This window comes from Rhinopithecus roxellana, chromosome 6, assembly GCF_007565055.1.
Source record: "Rhinopithecus roxellana isolate Shanxi Qingling chromosome 6, ASM756505v1, whole genome shotgun sequence".
NCBI classification, from domain to species: Eukaryota; Metazoa; Chordata; class Mammalia; order Primates; family Cercopithecidae; genus Rhinopithecus; species Rhinopithecus roxellana.
In genome coordinates this window covers 99,314,091-99,336,202 of record NC_044554.1, presented here as the reverse complement: position 1 = coordinate 99,336,202, position 22,112 = coordinate 99,314,091, and the positions used below count along the sequence as shown (strand labels likewise).

At 47.7% G+C, this 22,112-nt stretch overlaps 1 protein-coding gene across 6 annotated transcripts in view; it reads left to right on the top strand.

Moving 5' to 3' along the window:
• CUX1 (cut like homeobox 1) overlaps positions 1-22,112 on the top strand; it is a 470,900-nt gene that overhangs the window by 195,531 nt on the left and 253,257 nt on the right. For all 6 annotated transcript variants that reach the window (XM_030932800.1, XM_030932799.1, XM_030932798.1 and 3 more), the window contains exon 3: positions 21,367-21,414. In XM_030932800.1, the coding sequence (XP_030788660.1) occupies positions 21,367-21,414 (48 nt within the window). The remainder of the gene's footprint in view (positions 1-21,366; positions 21,415-22,112) is intronic.

The following is a 22,112-nucleotide window of genomic DNA, read 5'->3' as shown; positions in this document are numbered from 1 at the left end:
GACCCTCAGCTCTTTCCATAGGTCTCAGCCTTTCACCTCTTTCAGTTTTCAGTTTTTGCAGCTTTTCTGTCCTCTTCCCCTCTCCTGTTAAGGGGACATATCCAAGGGCCCTGGCCACAGGGCCTCCCACACTCAGCCCCTGGGTACCAGGGCCTGGGTCCTCTGTGGAAGTCCTGCCAGCTCCATGTATTTCCCAGCGTGGATTTCTCATCATCTTCGCCACTGGATCAGTTCCTGGCCTGTGCCTCTCCTGTCTGGCTCGTGGCAGGGGCTGCCACCCTCACCGTCACCTGGGCCCTAAACTTCTAGAAAGCCCCACTCTCTCCTGGTCCCATCAGTCTGCCAAGTCCAGTTTATTTTAATTCTGGGGAACATTGTCTTCCTCCTCCCCCCTCCCTCGCCACCACCCACCTCTGGTTGTTTTTTTGGAGATGGAGTCTCGCTCTGTCACCCAGGCTGGAGTGCAGTAGTGCGATCTCAGCTCACTGCAACCTCTGCCTCCTGGGTTCAAGCGATTCTACTGTCTCAGCCTCCTGAGTAGCTGGGACTACAGGCGCCCGCCCGCACACCCGGCTAATTTTAGTATTTTTAGTAGAGACAAGGTTTCACCATGTTGGTCAGGCTGGTCTCAAACTCCTGACCTCAGGTGATCCATCCGCCTTGGCCTCCCAAAGTGCTGGGATTATAGGCAGCACCTCTGGTTCTGTTACCTTTGTCCAGACTTGTATTTCCCAGCTGGTATCTTGCATCTCCAGACTTTCCCCTCTGGCCCTTCCTTTAGCAGAAGTCACCTTCGTGAAGCAGCCCCTGGTCTGGTCTCTGCATACTACCTTTTGCGTGGTTGGTGGCCGTGCACCTGCCTCTCAGGCCATGTCTGGGTTCTTCTAGGGGCTTCGGTGGTCTGGGAGCCTGTCCCTGCTGGCCCCCTCTTCCATGTGGCTTACTTCATCAGCTTCACCTTGCTTGCATCTCTGGATCTCCCCTTTTTTCCTTCTGTTTGTATCTTGTCTCTTTCTAGAAAGCCCCCCACTTCTACTTTCCCCTTTGTTTGCAAATGTCACCCAGTTCAGGTGCCTCCAGCTCAGCAAAGAGGGATTTTCATTCCTCGGGCCCCCATCGCAGGCTAGCTGCACCTGTCTTTCGGCTCATTTCATTTACTGCCTGGTATTTTGGTCGTGTGCGTGTCTTTATTCTCCTCGTGTAATCCCTGAGATGCAGAGTGTGTGCCTGTCCACCTCTGCCCTCTCTAGAGGTTGGAATATGACCAGTGTTCAGCCCCCAACCCAAAGAGCCCAAGATCCCCAACTCCTCAGCCTGTCCTACTCTGCTGTGGGCCCACATGCCTGGGGACGAGGCACCTTTCCTTCCCTGACTTTGACTAGGACAGGACACGGGGTAGGGCCTGAACATTGAGCAATTGTCAAACTGCCTACTTACAATGAACAAAATAGCTTTTCAGGAGGCAAGACCACAGCATGGTCATGGTGAATCCTGACTCGCACCTCAGGTCTTTTATCAGGATTTTTGGTTTTCCTGGTGGGCACAGATGTGGGTGGAGCAGATCAGAGGTCTCTCAGGTTCTTGATTACTCATGGCAGTTCAGGCCTGACGGTGGTGAGGTTAGAGATCCAGATAGCAGAGGAGAAAAGGGAGGTACAGGGAACCCTCGGCCCCGCGTGCTCCGGCAGGTCTGCGTGATTAACCTGAATTGCAGCGTTCAGAGGCTCGGCCCGTCAGCCATGGTGGTTCCAGATGAAATGCAGCTTAGAAGGCAGCGTGGCGCAGTAGCTTTGGCGCCAGCCGCACCCAGAGTTTGGATTGTAGCCAAATGGCCTCAGGTGCAAAGTACAACCTCTGGGAATTCCAGATTTCCTATTTACATGACAGGGATGATTCCATACCTGAAGGGCTGTTTGGAAGCATCTAGAAGCAAGCACAGTGAAGTGGCTGTCATGATGCTGACCACACAAATGATGGTGTTAGGATCCCTCCATGGATGTGGCCGGATGACAACCCTCACCTGGGCCGCACAGCACCCTAATGTACACACTGAAGAAAGGCTGCATGGGGCTGCAGAGTGGCTCATTTCTAAGAAGGCCAAAGAAATTGCTTAGTCCAGACCAGGGAACCCAGCTTCTCTTTTAGAGGTGGGATCTTGCTATGTTGCTCAGGCTGGTCTCAAACTCCTGACCTCAAGTGATCCTCCCGCCTTGGCCTCCCAAAGTGCTGAGATTCCAGGCATGAACCACTGCACCCAACCTCTAGCCTCTTTCTACAAGTAAAATGATTCAAGTGAATTCAGGCCCATGCCAGGTCTCAAACCCTGGCCCTCCACCCATCTTCCAGCCTCCACACCCCTTCTCTCTCCTTACAGAATCTTCTGTCGTTCTGTACATCAGGGTGGCAGACAGGTTGGCCAATGGCCTTGGACTCCTTTATCAGTAGTACATGTTCCTATAAATTTAAACCTCCTCAGTTGGGTAAAAGCTTTGGAATTACTAACATTCCTTTTGTGCTGCCTAACGTTCTTGACATTTAAAAGATTAGCAGGCATAATTTCAGTGAGCCTTCGTGACTGGCGTGCCTCTTAGCTTAATCTCTAGTTGGTACATGTTAAAACCTATAAAGACAGCCTCTCCAGCATACACAGGGAGCTTGAAAATGAAAGAAAGGTTGCTCTGACCTCTCAGAACAGCAGATTTCTTAAAAAAGAAAGAGTGAGATGGGCGGCCTCCCTTGCTGCCAGTGCTAGATTCCATGATATGAAACAGCAAGGTGCAGCGGGACACGGTGGCTCGTGCCTGTAATCCCAGCACTTTGGGAGGCCGTGCTGGGCAGATCCCCTGAGGTCAGGAGTTTGAGACTAGCCTGGCCAACATGGTGAAACCCCGTCTCTACTAAAAATAAAAAAATTAGCTAGGCGTGGTGAGCGCCTGTAGCCCCAGCTACTTGGGAGGCTGAAGCGGGAGAATCACTTGAACCCAGAGGTAGAGATTGCAGTGAGCTGAGATCACCCCACTGTACTCCAGCCTGGGAGACAGAGCAAGAAGATTCCATCTCAAAAACAAACAAAAAAAACAACAACAAAAAAAACTGACTTGCATATGTGCTTACATAAGAAGGGGAGATTCACTGAGTGGACCATGCATAGCATCTCTTAAATCTGTATCATGGAATTCATGATTGGGCATCTCTTTTATATCAGGCAACATACAGGTGATGTACATACCTGTGGCTTCCTGGAAAGGGAAGGAAGTAGAGATGGCATTGTCTGTTAATTGTATGTGTGTGTGCGTATTTAAGGTAATGTGTGTCTGTGTGCATAGGGACACGTCACATGCATGTGTGGCACATTTATAGGATGAAGGGATGTCTAAAAGACATTCAGGAAACTCACTAAAGGAGTGAGTTTGCAATTCTCAGGATGCGTGCTGTTTTAAAATGAGCATATTTCACGCCGGCGGGCGTGAGGACCACGCTGAAAGATGCCAGTTGTGCTTTGTGTCTAAGCCCAAAGCGTGGATATCGTTTTATGAAAGTAAAATTATATTGGCTGGGCACGGTGGCTCACACCTGTAGTCCTAGCACGTTGGGAGGCCAAGGTGGGTGGATCACCTGAGGTAGAGAGTTTGAGACCCAGCCTGACCAACACGGAGAAACCCCGTCTCTACTAAAAATACAAAAAATTAACCGGGCATGGTGGCGGGCGCCTATAGTTCCAGCTACTTGGGAGGCTGAGGCAGGAGAATTACTTGAACCTGGGAGGCGGAGCTTGCAGTGAGCCGAGATCGCGCCATTGCACTCCAGCCTGGGCAACAAGAGCGAAACTCCATCTCGGGGAAAAAAAAAAAAAGTAAAATTATATAGTTATTGAAGGTTTGTCTGTTCGGGTAAGCCCTCTCCGGACATATCGTTGTATAGTGTATCCATGCCAAGGATTTGGTGTGAGTCTCCAAGCATTCACACCAAATTGTGGCCAAACCCAGCACTGAGAGCGCATTGGGCGTTTGGAGAAGGACACGTTGGGATTTCGTGATCCTCTGCCTGGCAGGAGCCGCTCAGCCCCTACAGCCCCTTCCCCGAAACCACCAATGCCTTTCTCTTCAGTTTTGCTATTCTCATACGCTGGTGATGGGAGTTTGGAGATAAACATGGTCTCTTCTGCTTGCTTGCTTATTTATTTATTTATTTATTTTACCTCCCGGATTCAAGTGATTCTCCTGCCTCAGCCTCCCAAATTACTGGAATTACAGGCATGCGCCACCATGCCCAGCTAATTTTGTGTTTTTAGTAGAGATGAGTTTCACCGTGTTGGCAAGGCTGGTCTTGAACTCCTGACCTCAGGTGACCTGCCCACCTTGGCCTCCCAAAGTGCTGGGATTACAGACGTGAACCACCGAGCCCAGCCTTCTGCCTTTTTTTGTTAGCTCCCTGTCGGTGGGAGAACTACCCCATGGAGTTGGTGCCTAGCCAGGCAGGACACGGAGGTACACCCCTATCGTTTTCGGTGGCAGGGTGAGAGGATTTTTATTGCCATACCTAGACACTTGAATTTTTTTTTTTTTTTTTAGTTTGAGACAGAGTTTTTGGCTTGTCACCCAGGCTGAAATGCAATGGTGTGATCTCCGGTCACTGGGTTCAAGTGGTCACAGGGTTTCACCTTGTTGGCCAGGCTGGTTGACACTTGAATTTATTTATTTTTTTCAGATAATTTGGGACTACAGAAAGGACTCTTTGAAAGGGTATTCTAAAATAATTTCACCCAATTAGGTTTTAAACATAGACTGCCATATTGTTGATTTCACAGGATTTGCGTTTTTAAAAAAATGTATTTTATTTATTTAGAATTTTTCTTTAAGAGATGGGGTCTTACTCTGTTGTCCAGGCTGGAGTGCAGTGGTGCGATCTCAGCTCACTGCAACCTCCACCTCCCGGTTTGAAGCAATTCTCAGGTCTCAGCCTCCCAAGTAGCTGGAACTATAGGTGCGTGCCACCACGCCTCGCTAATTTTTGTATTTTTAGTAGAAACGGGATTTCACCATGTTAGCCAGCTGGTCTCGAACTCCTGACCTCAAGTGATCCTCTTGGTTTGACCTCCCAAAGCACTAGGATTACAAGCGTTAGCCACCACGCCTGGCCTTCAGTAGCTTTTAAAGGTTGTAGCTGAAGATTTTGTACTTGTCACATGGGGTAATATGACAATGAAAGCAGAAGACAGACTGGTCACTCTGCTTTCCCCGGCATCCTCTCTGGCTGGACTTTTTGAAGGTGCTGCCCGGGGTCATGAAGAGATGGCCCTGGCTGCTTCCAGAAGGTATGCATTCCCGAGTCCACTTGTGTCCTGGAGAGTCGGGGCAGGAGGTGCTGTCCATCTTTGTATCTCTGTCTCTCAGTACAAATTTAGCAAATGAATGAAGCATTCCCCCAGAGAATTCTTAAGTCATCTCAGCCAGTCATGGAATTTCCCAGCAAGTCAGCTTTTCGAACCCTGAAAATATTTTCAATATTCATCTCTTTAAGGAATGTATCAAAAGCAGTCAGCACCAACCATGGCTTTTCAGCTGATTTCCAAATGCATGATAAGAAACACCTAATTCCTTGGGGGAGAAAACTTGTTCAGGTGCAATTCTTGTGGAAATCCTTACAGCCCTGCGGTGTTCGCTAAGATGTAGCAAGAATGTAAATAGCTGGGTACTTTGATCTACCTCAAATACTTACCAGTTTAAACATTCTGCCATTCTGCCATCATACCAAAAAAAAAAAAAAAAAGAGAAAAGGCACCGGCCCAGGGTTATGAATGACATTACTGTCGTTGGACATGCTGTCTTGTGTGACTGAGACGTAGATCAAGAGAAATTTGTAAGAAAGACAATAAAGTACAAAAATCACCAAAGCTAATGTCAAGACGGTTGGAGATAAATAGATCTATATTTGCCATATACGGTAATAAAAGAAAAGTCCGTGCAAATTTGCTCGACATTTATGGACTTCTATGATTCATCTACCAGGGCCAGCAGCTCCAGCCAAGAGATATAGAATGTCTTCAACTGTATTTCTTTCCTAAATTGTTTCGCTACAAAGAAGCCACGTTGTGTATCCAGAAGAAAATTCCAGGACCATGTAAAAGTCACTGTTTGGGAATAGGCCTGAGAAAGCTTGCTTAGAGGAATTCCAAAAGTATTCAAAAGGCAGTTATTGACCAAACACATAATAATTTTCTAAGCATCAACAGTTTTCCATAGATCCAAGCTCACGTATACAGCGTATTTTCTGTGGCTAGTCACTCCAGAAATAGAGGATTCTCGGCCTTGTTGACTGATTGACTCGTACGCAAAGTCCTCTCATTTCATTTTATTTTCTTACTTTTTTGAGAAAGGGTCTTGTTCTGTCTCCCAGGCTGGAGTGCAGTGGCACAGTCACGGCTCACTGCAGCCTTGATCTCTCTGGGCTCAAGCCATCCTCCCACCTCAGCCTCCTGAGTAGCTGGGACCATAGGCACACGCCACCATGCCTGGCTATTTTTTGTATTTTTTGTAGAGACAGGGTCTCACCATGTTGCCCAAGCCGGTTTCGAACTCCTGGGCTCAAGCAATCCTCCCACCTCAGCCTCCCAAAGTGCTGGGATTACAGGCATGCGTCAACATACCCAGCCTGTTTTTCATTTTAATCTGTTATTGAGTAAGTTGCAATTTGTGGCTCCATTTCCAGAGACAGGGTGCGAAACAGGTACTGAGTCGTGTGTATCCTTCAGGTCCAGCAGCTTCTAAATTGTGTCTATCTCTGTTCAGGTCCCTGGAGCTCTCCTGGGCAGCAAGCTCAGAAGAGACCGACCTCTGTGGCCTTCGCAGTGGGTTGCTGTTAGATGCACCTTTTAGAAGCTACATTCATAGTATCTCGAAAGACCGACATAAGGGATACTCGGTGCAGCCACCACTCAGTCCCACAACACAGCCACCGTTTCCTGCCCAGAATTTCCTGTGAAATGTGCTCATTTTAAAACAGCATGCATCCTGAGAACTGCAAAGTTAGGCATATAGATCAATACCAATTAGACTTCTTTTTAGATACACTCTACGCTCTGCAGAGACCTCTGGGGTCTCCAAGGACTGGGACCTGCTGGATAAAACTGGATGAAACTAAGTTGCTGCGTCTCTGGTGCCCTTGAATGGACTTTCTTGGCTGCAGTGACATTGGGTCCGCTTCCTAGCAGCGTGCTGCTCTCCCATCGGGGATGCTAAAGTCGGGGAGGGCCAGGAAGGCTTTCTTTGCTCGGAAGTTTTTGTTTCTCCTTCGCTTGCTAGGTTGGGATAATCCATTGGGAAGCCTCTGAGCGTCTTGAAACATAAAATCTAGTTTCAAAGGTTTAAATTCCCTAGTTGCCCCCTAAGTTACATGTTGCTTAGACTTGGTTGCTATCTGTATGGTATAAATAATTCCATTTAGAAATTAAGAAATTATGGGCTGCTTTTTCGATGCCAATGGCTCTGTGGTATCCCCCGACTACCAAAAAGAAAAAAAAAGCATCTAAAAATTGTGAGGTCACTGCTTAGATCTTTCTTTCTGGCTGCACGTGGGTTACCAGGTGCCTTGCCAAGATCTTGCCTCTGTGTCCGTGTGTGTGTGAGTGAGTGTCCCAGAAAGCATATACTCCGTGCTTTGTGTCTGCAAGTAGATTTACCCATCGTTCATTATTAATTATTCCTCTGAGCAGCGCTGTGAAACTAGTAAATATTAATAAACAATATGTGCTGATTATGAACCTAAGAAAGAAAGGATGTCTTTTTCAAGCTGCTTAATTTTAGGTAAGCTAGTTGCACACAAGTGATGAATAAACGTGAAGTCAGGCATCCAGGTGGAGAAACAAAGAAAATCAAACTGGAACTGTGAAAGGAGCGTGCCTGAAATCTGATTTCATTTTATTTTATTTTATTTTATTTTTGAGATGGAGTCTTGCTCTGTCACCCAGGCTGGAGTACAATGGCGCGATCTCGGCTCACTGCAACCTCCGCCTTCCAGGTTCACGCAATTCTCCTGCCTCAGCCTCCCAAGTAGCTTGGACTACAGGTGCCCGCCACCACGCCCAGCTAATTTTTGTATTTTTAGTAGAGACAGGGTTTCACCATGTTTGCCAGGCTGGTCTCGAACTCCTGACCTCAGGTGATCAACCTGCCTCAGCCTCCCAAAGTGCTGGGATTACAGGTGTGAGCTACTGTGTCCAGCCGAAAGGATACAATTTATTTAAAGACAAAGGGAAAAAAAAAGCCATAGTTGTGTTCACTTAGAAACATCTCCCATTTCATGCCAATGTCTCTCATGGTGGTGGTGTCCAAATGCATATATGTGTGTGAGATTCATTGTTGTCATGTTGGGGTCAGACTGTAAACGTGCTTTATAAAAGTTCGTGGCTCCTTTCACTCACCCACCCCCTACACATCGTCCAGATCTGAGCTCAGGTGCTCCTTCCCCAAAGGAGCCTTCTCTGCTGTCTAGGGTCAGGTCTGCCTCTTTTTCTCTTTTTCTTTTTTTTTTGGAAGCAGGGTGGCGCCATCACGACTCACTGCAGCCTTGACCTCCTAGGCCCAAGCAGTCCTCACAAGTAGCTCGGATTACAGGCACATGCCACCACACCTGGCTACTTTTTAAACATTTTTTGTAGAGATGGGATCTTGCTCTGTTGCCCAGGCTGGTCTCGACCTCCCAGGCTCAAGCGATCCTCCCTTAGCCTCCCAAGTAACTGGGACTACAGGCGCGTGCCACCATATCCACCTAATTTTTTTGATTTTTAGTAGAGATGGGGTCTGGCTGTGTTGCCCAGGCTGGTGTTGAGCTCCAGAGCTCAAGCAGTCCTCCCGCCTTAACCTCCCAAAGTGCTGGGATTACAGGCACGTTCCCCTGTGCCTGGCCAGTTTGCCTCTTAAACTCCCTTCACACCACGTGCCCCTTTCTGCAGCACCAGCCACAGATAAGTGTCATCCATGTTGGTGGTGATTTGACTCATGTCTCACCTGCCACACAACAGAAGCCCAGGAGGCACAACAGCCTGTGGACTCTGCTCATGATTGAAGGAGGCCTTGAAACAGGGCTGGAAGGCCCAAAATAGCCACTCAACAAACATCTGTCGAATAAATGGAAGTCACGTGCCTCATTCCAAGTCTTTGCTCTTCTTCAAAAAATAATGATACTGACTCCAGGCTGCAGTGAGTGATGACCGTACCTCTGCACTCCAGCCTAGACGACAGAGCAAGACCTCGTTTCTTGCGAAGAATTATACTGACTACCTAATATGCTACTGTACTGCTTTAGTAAAATTCTCTAGTAAGTACTCCCCTGGTGTCGGAATCCACATTGTTCCCAGTAGTTCTCTGTTCTAAATTCATGCTGGACATTCTTGTGCATAAATCTCTGCGTACATCTCTGATTATTCTTATGGATAGACTCCTGAAAGTACTAAGAGGAAGGATTCATCTGCATTCTGATTTTTTTTTTTTTTTTTTTTTTTTTTTTTTTTTTTTTTTTTTTGAGACGGAGTCTCGCTCTGTCACCCAGGCTGGAGTGCTGTGGCCCAATCTCAGCTCACTGCAAGCTCCACCTCCCGGGTTCACGCCATTCTCCTGCCTCAGCCTCCCGGGTAGCTGGGACTACAGGCGCCGCCGCCTCGCCCGGCTAGTTTTTTGTAGTTTTTTTTTTAGTAGAGATGGGGTTTCACCGTGTTAGCCAGGATGGTCTCGATCTCCTGACCTTGTGATCCGCCCGTCTCGGCCTCCCAAAGTGCTGGGATTAAAGGCTTGAGCCACTGCACCCGGCCTGCATTCTGATTTTAAACAGCCCATTTGTCTAAATGTTAGCAGGGCCTAAGATCTGGAATAAATGACACAGTGGCAAAAGTCGGAGTCATACATCTTGGTTGGTTTCAGAGAGTCCTGGGGTGAAATGGTGCCTTTGGGGTCCATCCCTGTCTAGCACAGGAGTTCCCTTTGCAGCAGTGTCCATAAAATGTTAGCTTGGGCTGGTCGTGGTGGCTCATGTCTGTATCCCAGCACTTTGGGAGGCCAAGGCGGGTAGATCACCTGAGGTCAGGAGTTCGAGACCAGCATGGCCAACATGGTGAAACCCTGTCTCTACTAAAAATGCAAAAATTGTCCTGACATAGTGGTGGGCGCCTGTAATCCCAGCTATTCAGGAGATTGAGGCAGGAGAATTGTTTGAACCCGGGAGGTAGGAGGTTGCAGTAAGCCGAGATCGTTCCACTACACTCCAGCCTGGGCAACACAGGGAGACTTTGTCTCAAAAAAAAAAAAAAAAAAGTGAGCTTGGTGATGAGTCTGGGAAGAGCATCTCTTCATTCATTCAGTCCACAAGTATTCACTGAGTGTCTGCTCCAAACCTAGCACCATCCTTTGGCCCAGGAATAGAGGAATGTACATCTCCTCAAATGTCTCCTAGAAATTGAGACCTCACCACTCTCGCTAGCACATAAGCTTCCTGAGGGCAGAGACTGACTGTCTCATTCACTACTTGTAATTAATGCTCAAATGATTTTTGAATAAATTAATATATAATACCTGGGCCGGATGTGGTGGTTCATGCCTGTAACCCAGCACTTCGGCAGGCCGAGATGGGCAGATCACCCGAGGTCAGGAGTTTCAGACCAGCCTGGCCAACATGGAGAAACCCCATCTCTACTAAAAAAATACAAAAATTAGCCAGGTATGGTGACACACACCTGTAATCCCAGCTACTCAGGGGGCTGAGGCACGAGAATCGCTTGAGTCTGGGAGGCGGAGGTTGCAGTGAGCCAAGATCACACCACTGCACTCCAGCCTGGGCAACAGAGAGAGACTCTGTCTCAGAAAAACATGTGGTTCCTCTCTTTGACAAATTCCAAATCTATTGATGTATAGATACATCAGTAAATCAATAAATCACAGTTGTGTTTTCAAAGTTCTGAAATGTAACTAGAGATTTGTTTTTGAGATGAAGTCTTGCTCTGTCACCCAGGCTGGAATGCAGTGGCGTGATTATAGCTCACTGCAGCCTCAACCTCCTGGGCTCAAGTGATCCTCCCACCTCACCCTCCCGAGTAGCTGGGACTATAGGCACTTGCCACCATGCCTGGGTAAATTTTTAAAAATTTTTTTGTAGAGCAGGAGTCTCCCTATGTTGCCTAGACTGGTCTCGAACTCCTGGCCTCAAGGAATCCTCCTGTCTGGGCCTCCCAACGTGCTGGGATTACAGGTGTGAGCCACTGTGCCCAGTCAGAAGTTTAGACATGAGCAGTTATTCAGAAAGGGACCTGGAAGAATATTTTGAAATCAGACCTAGAATCAAATCAGACTTATTTAAGAGAATTAACCAGTTGGAGCCTGAATTTGGCTTCTCCCGTTTCCCACCACTGATCCCCTGGACACGTGGCTTTGGAGACTGGGCAGGGCTGATGCCAGCCCAGGCTACTGGAGCTGGCACTTGCACGCTCCTCTCAGTGGGGTGTCTGATCCCCAGATACCAGCGAGGCTCTGGCTGTCCTGTCTGAGCTGCCCCTGAGGCCACACACAGGATCTCAGAGTGGACAAACAGCCTTTCCCTTGACAATGAGCGGTTCTCAGCTCTGAGACCAGAAGAAGCCTTAGTGCAACCATTTCTCAACGTTTCAGTCTCTTTAAACTGGGGACTCCGGAGAGGTTGCATGCGTGCGTGCGTGTATGTGTGCGTGTGTGTGTTGTAACTCTCAGTATTGACTGTGTTAGCCATGAAAGCTGAGGAGTCTGCAAAGCACAGGAACACACAAACACACGAGCCACTGGTGTCAGAGTGAGGCTATCGTGACACATCGCAGCCATCAAGAAAACTCCACTGTACACTTGCAGGAGAAGGCGAGGAAAAGGCAAGTAACAAGAGTAGTTTTGACCTTGTGAATGCATGAAAGGATCTGGAGAGCCGCGAGTCCCCAGACCCTGCTTTGAGGATTGCTGGCATCCAGGCTCCACCATAACCCTGAGCTGTGGCCACGTGCTGCCAGCCATGGCCTCCGTGCAGTTCGAATCTGCCCTTCTTCTAAGGGCAGATCCTTTGCACCATCCTCAGTCTTTATCGGTCCATATTCAGGCATTACCACTTAGATAACACCCCCCTACACACACACACACACACACACACACACAGACACACACACACACACACACCCCACTTTTCAACATCAGACAAGTCCTTTTTTGTTTTTTTGTTTTTTGAGACATAGTCTCATTCTATTGCCCTGGCTGGAGTGCAGTGGCGCAATCTCGGCTCACTGCAGCCTCCGCCTTCAAGCAATTCTCCTGCCTCAGCCTTCAGAGTAGCTGGGATTACAGGCACATGCCACCACGGCTGGATAATTTTTCTGTTTTTAGTAGAGATGGGGTTTCACCATGTTGGCCAGGCTGATCTTGAACTCCTGCCCTCATGTGATCCACCTGCCTTGGCCTCCCGAAGTGCTGGGATTACAGGCGTGAGCCACCATGCCCGGTCTCATCATCAAAGCCTTGCAGGTTCCCTGTTGCTCGGGAACTCGGGTCCCCGCCTGCGGTTTCAGGGTACCCCTCGCTGCTTGCCAGCAGGCACCCTGTGTTGAAATCCTGCACCCTCATCTCAGCTCCCCATCCCACCAGTCCCCCAAAGCCAGCCCTTCCCATGGTGGAGTTGTACCAGGCATCACGCAAAAGCCATAGCATCAGCATTGGAGACTTGCTGCCAGGACACAGAACGTGTTTTAAATGGTGCAAAGACATTTAAATGGGAAGAAATTACAGCAGGAGTGAGTTTATCCCTTTCAAGATAATCTTATTTAATAACCAAAAAACTCACAAAGATGTGCATTTTATCCAACTACAAAAGCAGCGTGGCGGGTTATATATTGTGGTAATTACATGTTTGGGGTTTCATTCCTCCTTTAAACCAGATTTCTATTATTTCAGAAAATCAGCCATTGTAGAAAAAGACTATTCATTTATTTCATTGCTGGGTGGCCCATACACTGTAAAAATAGGTCAAGAACAGTAATCTAAATTGACTGCTGATAAATAATTAAAGCTAATGGAATTTTTCTCAAACCTGTGAACTAAAATCTTTGAGAAATTGCCAGGACATACTTACTGTCTGCTGTTGTATAGAAAGATATTTTTTATTTAATACTTGAGTTTCAATGCCATTTAAAATTACCCTTTTCTATCACAAGGACTGGAAGGAATACGTGTTCATCTATAAAAGTAACCAAAGGAACGATGCCGTGTTGATGGTTATATGGTTCATCTTCAGATGAGATGGGAAGTGACGGTTTCAGTATCCTGGAACAAAAGAAACTTATTTTTCACTGAACTATATTTTAAGTTGAGGTCTACAGTCCGCATATCACATAATACATATTGTCTTGTTTTTAAAGACTTCATACCTGGTCTGAGCTCTTGTATACATTGATAAGGGAAACTTACAGCTATCTTATATGACATCCAGGAAAATAAATATTGAGAACATTTTTTCTTTCACCAGTAATTACTGTTCTCTCATTGGTGCTGCCAGGGCCTTATAAAAAGACACTGGGGTCGGGCGCAGTGGCTCACGCCTGTAATCCCAACAATTTGGGAGACTGAGGCAGGTGGATCCCTTGAGGTCAGGAGTTCAAGACCAGCCTGGCCAACATGGTGAAACCCCATCTCTACTAAAAATACAAAAATTAGCCGGGCATGGTGGTGGGTGCCTGTAATTCCAGCTACTTGGGAAGCCGAGACAGGAGAATTGCTTAAACCCAGGAGGCGGAGGTTGCAGTGAGCTGAGATCATGCCACTGCATTCCAGCCTAGGCGACAAGAGTGAAACTCCGTCTGAAAAAAAAAAGAAACGACAATATGAGCTAAGACCAGAGGAGAGGGGAGAGGCAAGAGCAGAGAATTACCCCAGGTAGGGGATATCTGGAACAGAAGGTGACAACTGAACAGGCCAAGCCACAGAGCCAGGTCCCTAAGGATCCCCACCTCTAGCACCATTGGCAACAACCTTGAGAGAGTCAGAATTGAGTCTTTCAGAAGTGACCCATTTCAGTTCCTCACTACCCCCACTCTGCCCCAGTGCTCTTGGAAAGACTACATTGTCACCAAAGGAGAAAGGGTCCCACCCCCGAGCTGTCACTGTAGAGGATGGGGTACCACCAAGAGATGCTGCACCTCTTAAATGAAGTCAGGGTTATTTCCCAGAAAAGCATTCAAGTTACTGTAGAGTGCAGAAAAATCTGGATTATTATATATGTATATTTTTTCATTTGGAGACAGGGTCTTGCTCTGTCACCCCAGCCTGGAGTAGAGTGGCATAGTCATAGCTCACTGCCGTCCCAAACTCCTAGGTTCAAACCATCCTCCCAAGTAGATAGGACTATAAGCCTGCACCACCACCATACTTGCTAATTTTTGTATTTTTTCCAGCGACGGGGTTTTACCATGTTGCCCAGGCTGGTCCTGAATGCCTGAGCTCAAGCAATCCTCCCGCCTTGGCCTCCGAAGTGCTGGGATTACAGATGTGAGTTATCAGACTTTTTTTTTTTTTTTTTGGAGACGGAGTTTCACTGTTGTTGCCCAGACTGGAGTGCAATGGTGCAATCTCGGCTCACTGCAACATCTGCCTCCTGGGTTCAAGCGATTCTCCTGCCTCAGCCTTCCAAGTGGCTGGGATTATAGGCACACACCACGCCTAGCTAATTTTGTATTTTTTTATTAGTAGAGACGGGATTTCTCCATGTTGGTCAGGCTGGTCTCGAACTCCCGACCTCAGGTGATCTGTCTGCCTCAGCCTCCCAAAGTGCTGGGATTACAAGTGTGAGCCACCACACCCAGCCCAGATATTTTAAAAATAGAGACGACTCGATGACTTTGGAGATGTGTTTGTAATTCACAGCCTCCTTCTGTGTATGCGTTGTGTTTGTGCTGATTCCAGCGAGGCTCTCACTCCTGCAGACAGAGGTGAACCTCTGTGCAGCAGCTCAGCATGTCACCAGCTCTGGGTCCCTGGCACGCGACTCTGGGATATGGGGAGCGGAAGAGAGCTCATGGGAATTGGGAGCATGAGGCCCTAAGATAGAGCAGAGCCTTCCAGAGAGGGCCCGGGAGTGTGTGTGTTACGACTCCTGCTCATACATTACAGGTGCAATTGAACACTGCATGACGATTTTATTTGTCTCTATTTTGCTTTTATGTCAGAATGGTTTCCTCCAGCAATTAGCATTACCTAAAAAAATCCCTTAATAGCGTTTTGCTGTTCAGTTCTCTGACCTGAAAACTGAGTTGTGAATCAGCGGTTTCGAGAATAATGGAAATCCGGCCAGACACAGTAGCACACGCCTGTAATCCCAGCACTCTGGGGGGCCAAGGTGGGTGGATCACTTGAGCCTAGGAGTTTGAGATCAGCCTGGGCAGCATGGTGAAATCCCGTCTCTACAAAAAATGCAAAAATTAGCCGGACATGGTGGCGCATGCCAGTAGTCCCAGCTGCTCGGGGTGCTGAGATGGGAGGATTGCCTGTGCCCAGGAGGTCAAGACTGCAGTGAGCTATGATTGAGCCACTGCACTCCAGCTTGGATGGAAGAGAGACAGGCACTGTCTCAAAAAAACAAAAAAAAAAAAAAGGAGAAAATAATGGAAATCCTTTCACATAGAAACATCTCTGTGTAAACATTATTTATTTGCTGTGTACTCTGAAGAGGTTGGCATGAGCTATTTTGGCTTTCACCAAAAGACATTCGATAGGAATTATCTCAAGAACTTGACTTTCTCTGCATTAAGATGTTTGTTGCTTTTTGCCCAATAGATGGGATGGGATGAAAGCAAGGTGAAAAAACCTCACTGACAAGCCTATAAATGAATTGTGTAACTCGAAGTAATTAAGTTTTAAAACATGGCCGGGTGCAGTGGCACAAGCCTGTAATCCCAGCACTTTGGGATGCCGAGGTGGGCAAATTACTTGAGGTCAGGAGTTTGAGACCAGCCTGACCAACATGGTGAAACCTTGTCTCTACTGAAAGTACAAAAATTAGCAGGGCGGGGTGGCTCGCACCTGTAGTCCCAGCTACTTGGGAGGCTGAGGCAGGAGAATCACTTGAATCTGGGGAGTGGAGGTTGTAGTGAGCCGAGATTGTGTCACTACACTTCAGCCTGGGTGACAGAGACAGACTCCATCCCCCCCAAAAAAACAGTTTTTAAACGTGTTCACTGCCTCATTGTCATTTGTTCCACTGTGGTTTTGACCAGCCTGAACCCCACTTTTTCCAGTTTATGACCACAAAGAAGGATTACGCGGGTGTGCATGAGGACCAGTAAGTGGCAGAAGTGCATTTTCTGGTGCTGTCCAGACAGCAAAGAGTGCTGTGTTCTAGAAAGACAGTAAATCATATCATGTCCTTGCTAACCGACGATGGAGAATTCTGTGGGTCGGAATTGAGCATCTTTTTTGAGACAGAGTCTCTCTCTGTCACCCAGCCTGGAGTGTAATGGCACGATCTTGGCTCACTGCAGCCTCAACCCCCCAGGTTGAGGTGGGGAGTCTCCCAGTGTGCTAGGACTCTAGGCCTGAGCCACCATGCCTGGCCAGAATTGAACATCTTTGTATCTGTCTTCTTAGTTTAGTACAAAACTGAATAATATTTGCAGGCAGCAGAATTGGATCGGGAATTTCTCAAACTGCCAAAGATGAAATTAGAATGAGTGATTTTTGGCTGGCAGCTTGAAGTACATATATATCAGTTTGTGTATGATACGTGTGAGTATATAGTGGTTTTTCCCTCTTCAACTGTCTTTAAATATGTGTGTGTGCGTGAGTGTGTGTACAAACACACATGTAGCTTTAATATCAAAAAGGTTATTTTTGTAGGTCTGTTAGGAGACATGAATATGCTCAAAAGGGAAAAAATCTACATGGATGGGGTGAGAGGAGTTAGCTTTATTTAAGGACATTATAAAAGGCACAGCTTTTCTGCCTTTCTGGAATGCTACAATGGAATATAGAAATAATTGTATCATCTCCTGTACTTCTCAGAGCTGGTGTTTGGGTGAGGCTGGCCCTGTGCCAGGTTGCAGGGTTGGGGGTAACCTGGGAGCACGCCTGGTAAGGCACACTGCCATTCAGGGCCTGGCCTTGCCCCTGTGCCCCAGCCCCCTGCTCTCCTCTATCAAGCTCTGCCCTCTTCCCTTTCTCTGCTGTAATCTGAAATCTCTAAGCCCCACCAGCTTTCTCATTCCGTGACTTCATCTGACTTGTCTCTGAATCTGGGCCCTTGTTAAGCCTTTTTTTGTTTTTTTCTTTGAGCCAGAGTCTCACTCTGTCACCCAGGCTAGAGGGCATTGGTGCGGTCTCGGCTCACTGCAGCCTCTGCCTCCAGGGTTTAAGTGATCCTCCCACCTCAACCTCCTGTGTAGCCTGGACTACAGGCATGCACCATCATGCCCAGCTAATTTTTGTATTTTGAGTAGAGACAGGGTTTCGCCATGCTGGCCAGGCTGGTCTCAAACTCCTGACCTCAGGTGAGCCACTTGCCTCAGCCTCCCAAAGTGCTGGCATCACAGGTGTGAGCCACCATGCCCGGCCATAGCTGTTCTTCCATACATTCCCTCATGCACCCATTCCATGTCTTTTGAGTCCCCACTGTGTGCCAGGCCCCGTGGTCGTTTTCCCTGGACCCTGCTGGGATCACACAGTAATCTTTCCTCCATCATTCTTTACGCCTTCCACCCTCTTTTCGCTTGTTACCCTTTGTGTTACATTTTGTCCTCTACCTTTCTGAAAAGCACAGTGGGTGAAATGCAGTGGTGTGTTAGCTTCCTGTTGCTATCGCAACCTGCCATGCGCCCACTGGCTTAAAACAACAGAAATTTATCATCTGACAGTGCTCGAGTTCAGGAGTCCAAAATGGGATTTCCCAGGCTGGAATCAAGGTGTCAGCCAGAATTGTGTTCCTATTAGAAGCTCTGGGGGAGAATCAGTTTCCTGGCAGTTTCCAGCCTCTCGGGCTGCCCGCATTCCTATAGCATTCCGACCTCTGTGTCCGTCCTCAGATCTCCTCTGATTCTGAACCTCCTGCCTCTCTCTTACTAGGAGCACTGGGATTACACTGGGCCCACCTGGATAATCCGGGATCATCTCCTGACTCATGATCCCTGACATAATCCCATCTGCAAAAGCCCCTTTTACTCTCGCAATGTGACGTATTCACAGGTGCCAGCTATGAGGACGTGGTTATCTCTGTCAAACTATTATTGGTGCTGACCACAGATAGCCTATTTATATAAAAAGAGATTGGTGGCCGGGCATGGTGGTTCACGCCTGTAATCCGCAAAACTTTGGGAGACCAAGGTGGGCATATCGCTTGAACCTGGGAGTTCGAGACCAGCCTGAGCAGCATGGTGAAACCCTGTCTCTACAAAAAATACAAAAACTAGCCAGGTGTGGTGGTGTGTGCCTGTAGTCCCAGCTACATGGGAGGTTGAGGTGAGAGGATCCCTTGAACCTGGGAGGTGGAAGTTACAGTGAGCCAAGATCATGCCACTGCACTCCAGCCTGGGTGACAGAGCCAGACCCCATCTTGGGGGGGCGGTGGGGGAAGCAACAACATATTGGTAAAGAATCTGATTATTTTTTGTCATGGAACTTGGTGTAAAAATATAGAAAATCATCTAGCGGAGTAAGTAACAGGACTGACTTCTCCAAGGAAATAATGGTATCACGTTTAGAAATGCATCCTTTGGAACAGTATGCAGTTAAAAGGGAAATTACAATGCTTCTTGACCAAATATTTCTACAGGATCACAATACAAAATAATGTGGGCTGGTGATATTTGTCAAAAAAACTTGTGGTACAGTGGTCAGGTGCAGTGGCTCACACCTGTAATCTCAGCACTTTGGGAGATCAAGACAGGCAGATCGCTTGAATCCAGGAATTCCAGCCTGGGCAACATAGCAAGACCCTTATCTCTACAAAAAAATACGAAAATTAGCAAGGCATGATGGTGTGCATCTGTAGTCCCAGCTACTCAGGAGGCTGAGGTGGGAGGATCACTTGAACCTAGGAAGCTGAGGTTGTAGTGAGCTATGATCACACCACTATACTCTAACCTGGGTGACAGAGCAAGACTCTGTCTCAAAAAAACAAAAACTTGCTGTACAGGCCTATCCTGTAGGTCCTTCTGCAATGATGGAAAAGTTCTGTGTCTGCATGGTTGGAAGCAGTAGCCACTAGCGCCCAGTGGCTACCGAATCCTTGAAATATGGCTAGGGTAACTCAGAAACTGAATTTGCCAAATTTATTTAACTTTAAGTTATATTTAAAAATAAATAAGCACATATGGCTGTATGTGTTGGATAAGCAGACTTCTTCATCTGGGATCTCGATAGGTCTTACTTAGGAAGGCTCTGATAAAATGGCAAGGTCAGTAGCTTTCCTCAGATTCTCAGAAGGCTTCATGAACCAAAATGTAGGCCTGGTGCGGTGGCTCACGCCTGTATCCCCAGCACTTTAGGAGGCTGAGGCGGGCAGATCACCTGAGGTCAGGAGTTTGAGACCAGCCTGGCCAACATGGTGAAACCCCATCTCTACTAAAAATATAAAAATTAGCTGGACGTGGTGGTGGGCACCTGTAGTCCCAGCTACTCGGGAGGCTGAGGCAGGAGAATCACTTGAACCTTGGAGGTAGAGGTTGCAGTGAGCTGAGATCTCACCACTGCACTCCAGCCTGGACAACAGAGCGAGACTCCATCTTAAAAAAAAAAAAGGCCGGGCGCGGTGGCTCAAGCCTGTAATCCCAGCACTTTGGGAGGCCGAGACGGGCGGATCACGAGGTCAGGAGATCGAGACCACCCTGGCTAACATGGTGAAACCCCGTCTCTACTAAAAATACAAAAAACTAGCCGGGCGAGGTGGCGGGCGCCTGTAGTCCCAGCTACTCGGGAGGCTGAGGCAGGAGAATGGCGTGAACCCAGGAGGCGGAGCTTGCAGTGAGCTGAGATCTGGCCACTGCACTCCAGTCTGGGTGACAGAGCAAGACTCCGTCTCAAAAAAAAAAAAAAAAAAAAAAAGAAAGAAAAAACATAGTTTAAATGCCTGAACTTTCAGTAAATATTATCTTAGTAGAGTCTTTTCAAAGTATTTGAAGCACTTTCTCAGTTACTTCATTTTAAATAAAATGCTCTGAACAGGAACATAAGCACGTACCTATGGGATGTCCTGGTGTTTCAAAATGGGCACTGGTGGCATGGGATAAAATTTATTGTGACTCTGTCTGATGTGGATTCAAAACAGGCTGTATCTCCCACTAACAGTGCATTAAAATGGCAGCTAGGGCCAGCCATGGCGGCTCACGCCTGTAATCCCAGCACTTTGGGAGACGAAGGTGGGTGGATCACCTGAGACAGGAGTTCGAGACCATCCTGGCCAACATGGCAAAACCCCATCTCTACTACAAATACAAACATTAGTCGGCATGGTGGTGGGCACCTGTAGTCCCAGCTACTTGGGAGGCTGAGGCGAGAGAATCACTCAAACCCAGGAGGCAGATATTGCAGTGAGCTGAGATCGTGCCACTGCACTTCAGCTTGGGCGACAGAGTGAGACTGCATCTCAAAAAAAAAAAAAAAAAAAAAAAAAAAAAGGCAGCTAAAACACAGTGCAGTGGCCCAGGTCCATTTCAGATAGAAACAGCAGTCAAACCACCCATTCTAGTCTATTTTATTCCAAGCGAATTATCTCATTTAAACTGACATCACCAAAAGGTTTAGTCTGTAGCACATTCAAAATGAGGTATATGTGACCAGGAGTTAGTAGAAATAAAAAGTCGTTGTAGGCTGGTGGGGTGGCTCACGCCTGTAATCCCAGCACTTTGGGATGCTAAGGTGGGTGGATCTCTTAAGCCCAGTAGTTTGACCCTCGCCTGGACAACATGATGAACCCTATCTCTACAAAAAAAAAAAAACAGAAATTAACCAGGCATGGTGGCATACGCCTGTAGTCTCAGCTACTTGGGAGTCTGAGGTGGGAGGATGACTCTAGCCCAGGAGGCAGAGGTTGCAGTGAGCCGGGATTGTGCCACTGCACTCCAGCCTGGTCAACAGAATGAGACTCTGTCTTCAACAACAACAACAACAAGAAAGAACCACTTCGTTGTATTCTTAAATAAGTTTAAATCCTGGAGCGCCAGTTGGCGTTATTCATGTTTTAGGAGTGCAGGAACGGGTGAGGTCCCCAGGCTTGCTTTAGATAATGATAATCAGCACTGACTGCCACGCTGTTTTTAGGAGGCCTTAACCAATGTTTCCCTTCTTTCTCCTCCTCAAATGGCTGCTTCCTGACCTCCGCCTCCTGCTCCAGGATTTGCGCAAGCAGGTAGCGCCGCTGCTGAAGAGTTTCCAAGGAGAGGTAAGCTTTTCTATTCATTTTCTATCCTGAGCCACCCTTCGTGGCTAATTCATCTTTTTATTCACGTTAAAGAAATGCTGTGGGCAAAAGGTGCTGCCCAGATGGTGCCTTCCCGGCTGCTCTGACCCAGCGTCGTACATATTTTGCACTTTGCAATGTGATTTTCCACTGGGTCCTTGGTGAAAGCTCTCCTGGAAAAGGAAGCTATGCTCAGAATATACAAAGGTGTGGTGGATTCCGAGCAGAAGCGCCCTGTATGGTTGCAATGGGCAGCTTGTTTTCATCACGGCCTTTAGGAGCCCATACGTTCCCTCTAGGAAGTCGCCTGGTTCCCTGAGCTGTTCTGGGGCTGCCACTGCCATGAGTGCGGTGCTTTGGTGAGAGGCTGGGGGGGGCACAGGGATGCCACTTGATCGCAGAAACACAGAGCATCAGGCGGAAGCCACGAGGAGCAAGCCTAGGCTCAGTGGAAGGAAGTGGTTTCTAACGGATCCTTCCAGAGAAGGACTTGAGCCATCTGGCAGGCGGCACGTGGGTGGCAAGTCACCTGGGACGTCCGCCCTGGCTACCTGTTAGCAGGAACAGCCACAGAGGGGACCAGGCTTCACGCGGGTGACCTTGCTAGCCCTTTGTGTAAAGATTCAATGATGTTTAGAAAACCAGAAATTATATTATTCTTGTGGATTTATTGAATCTTC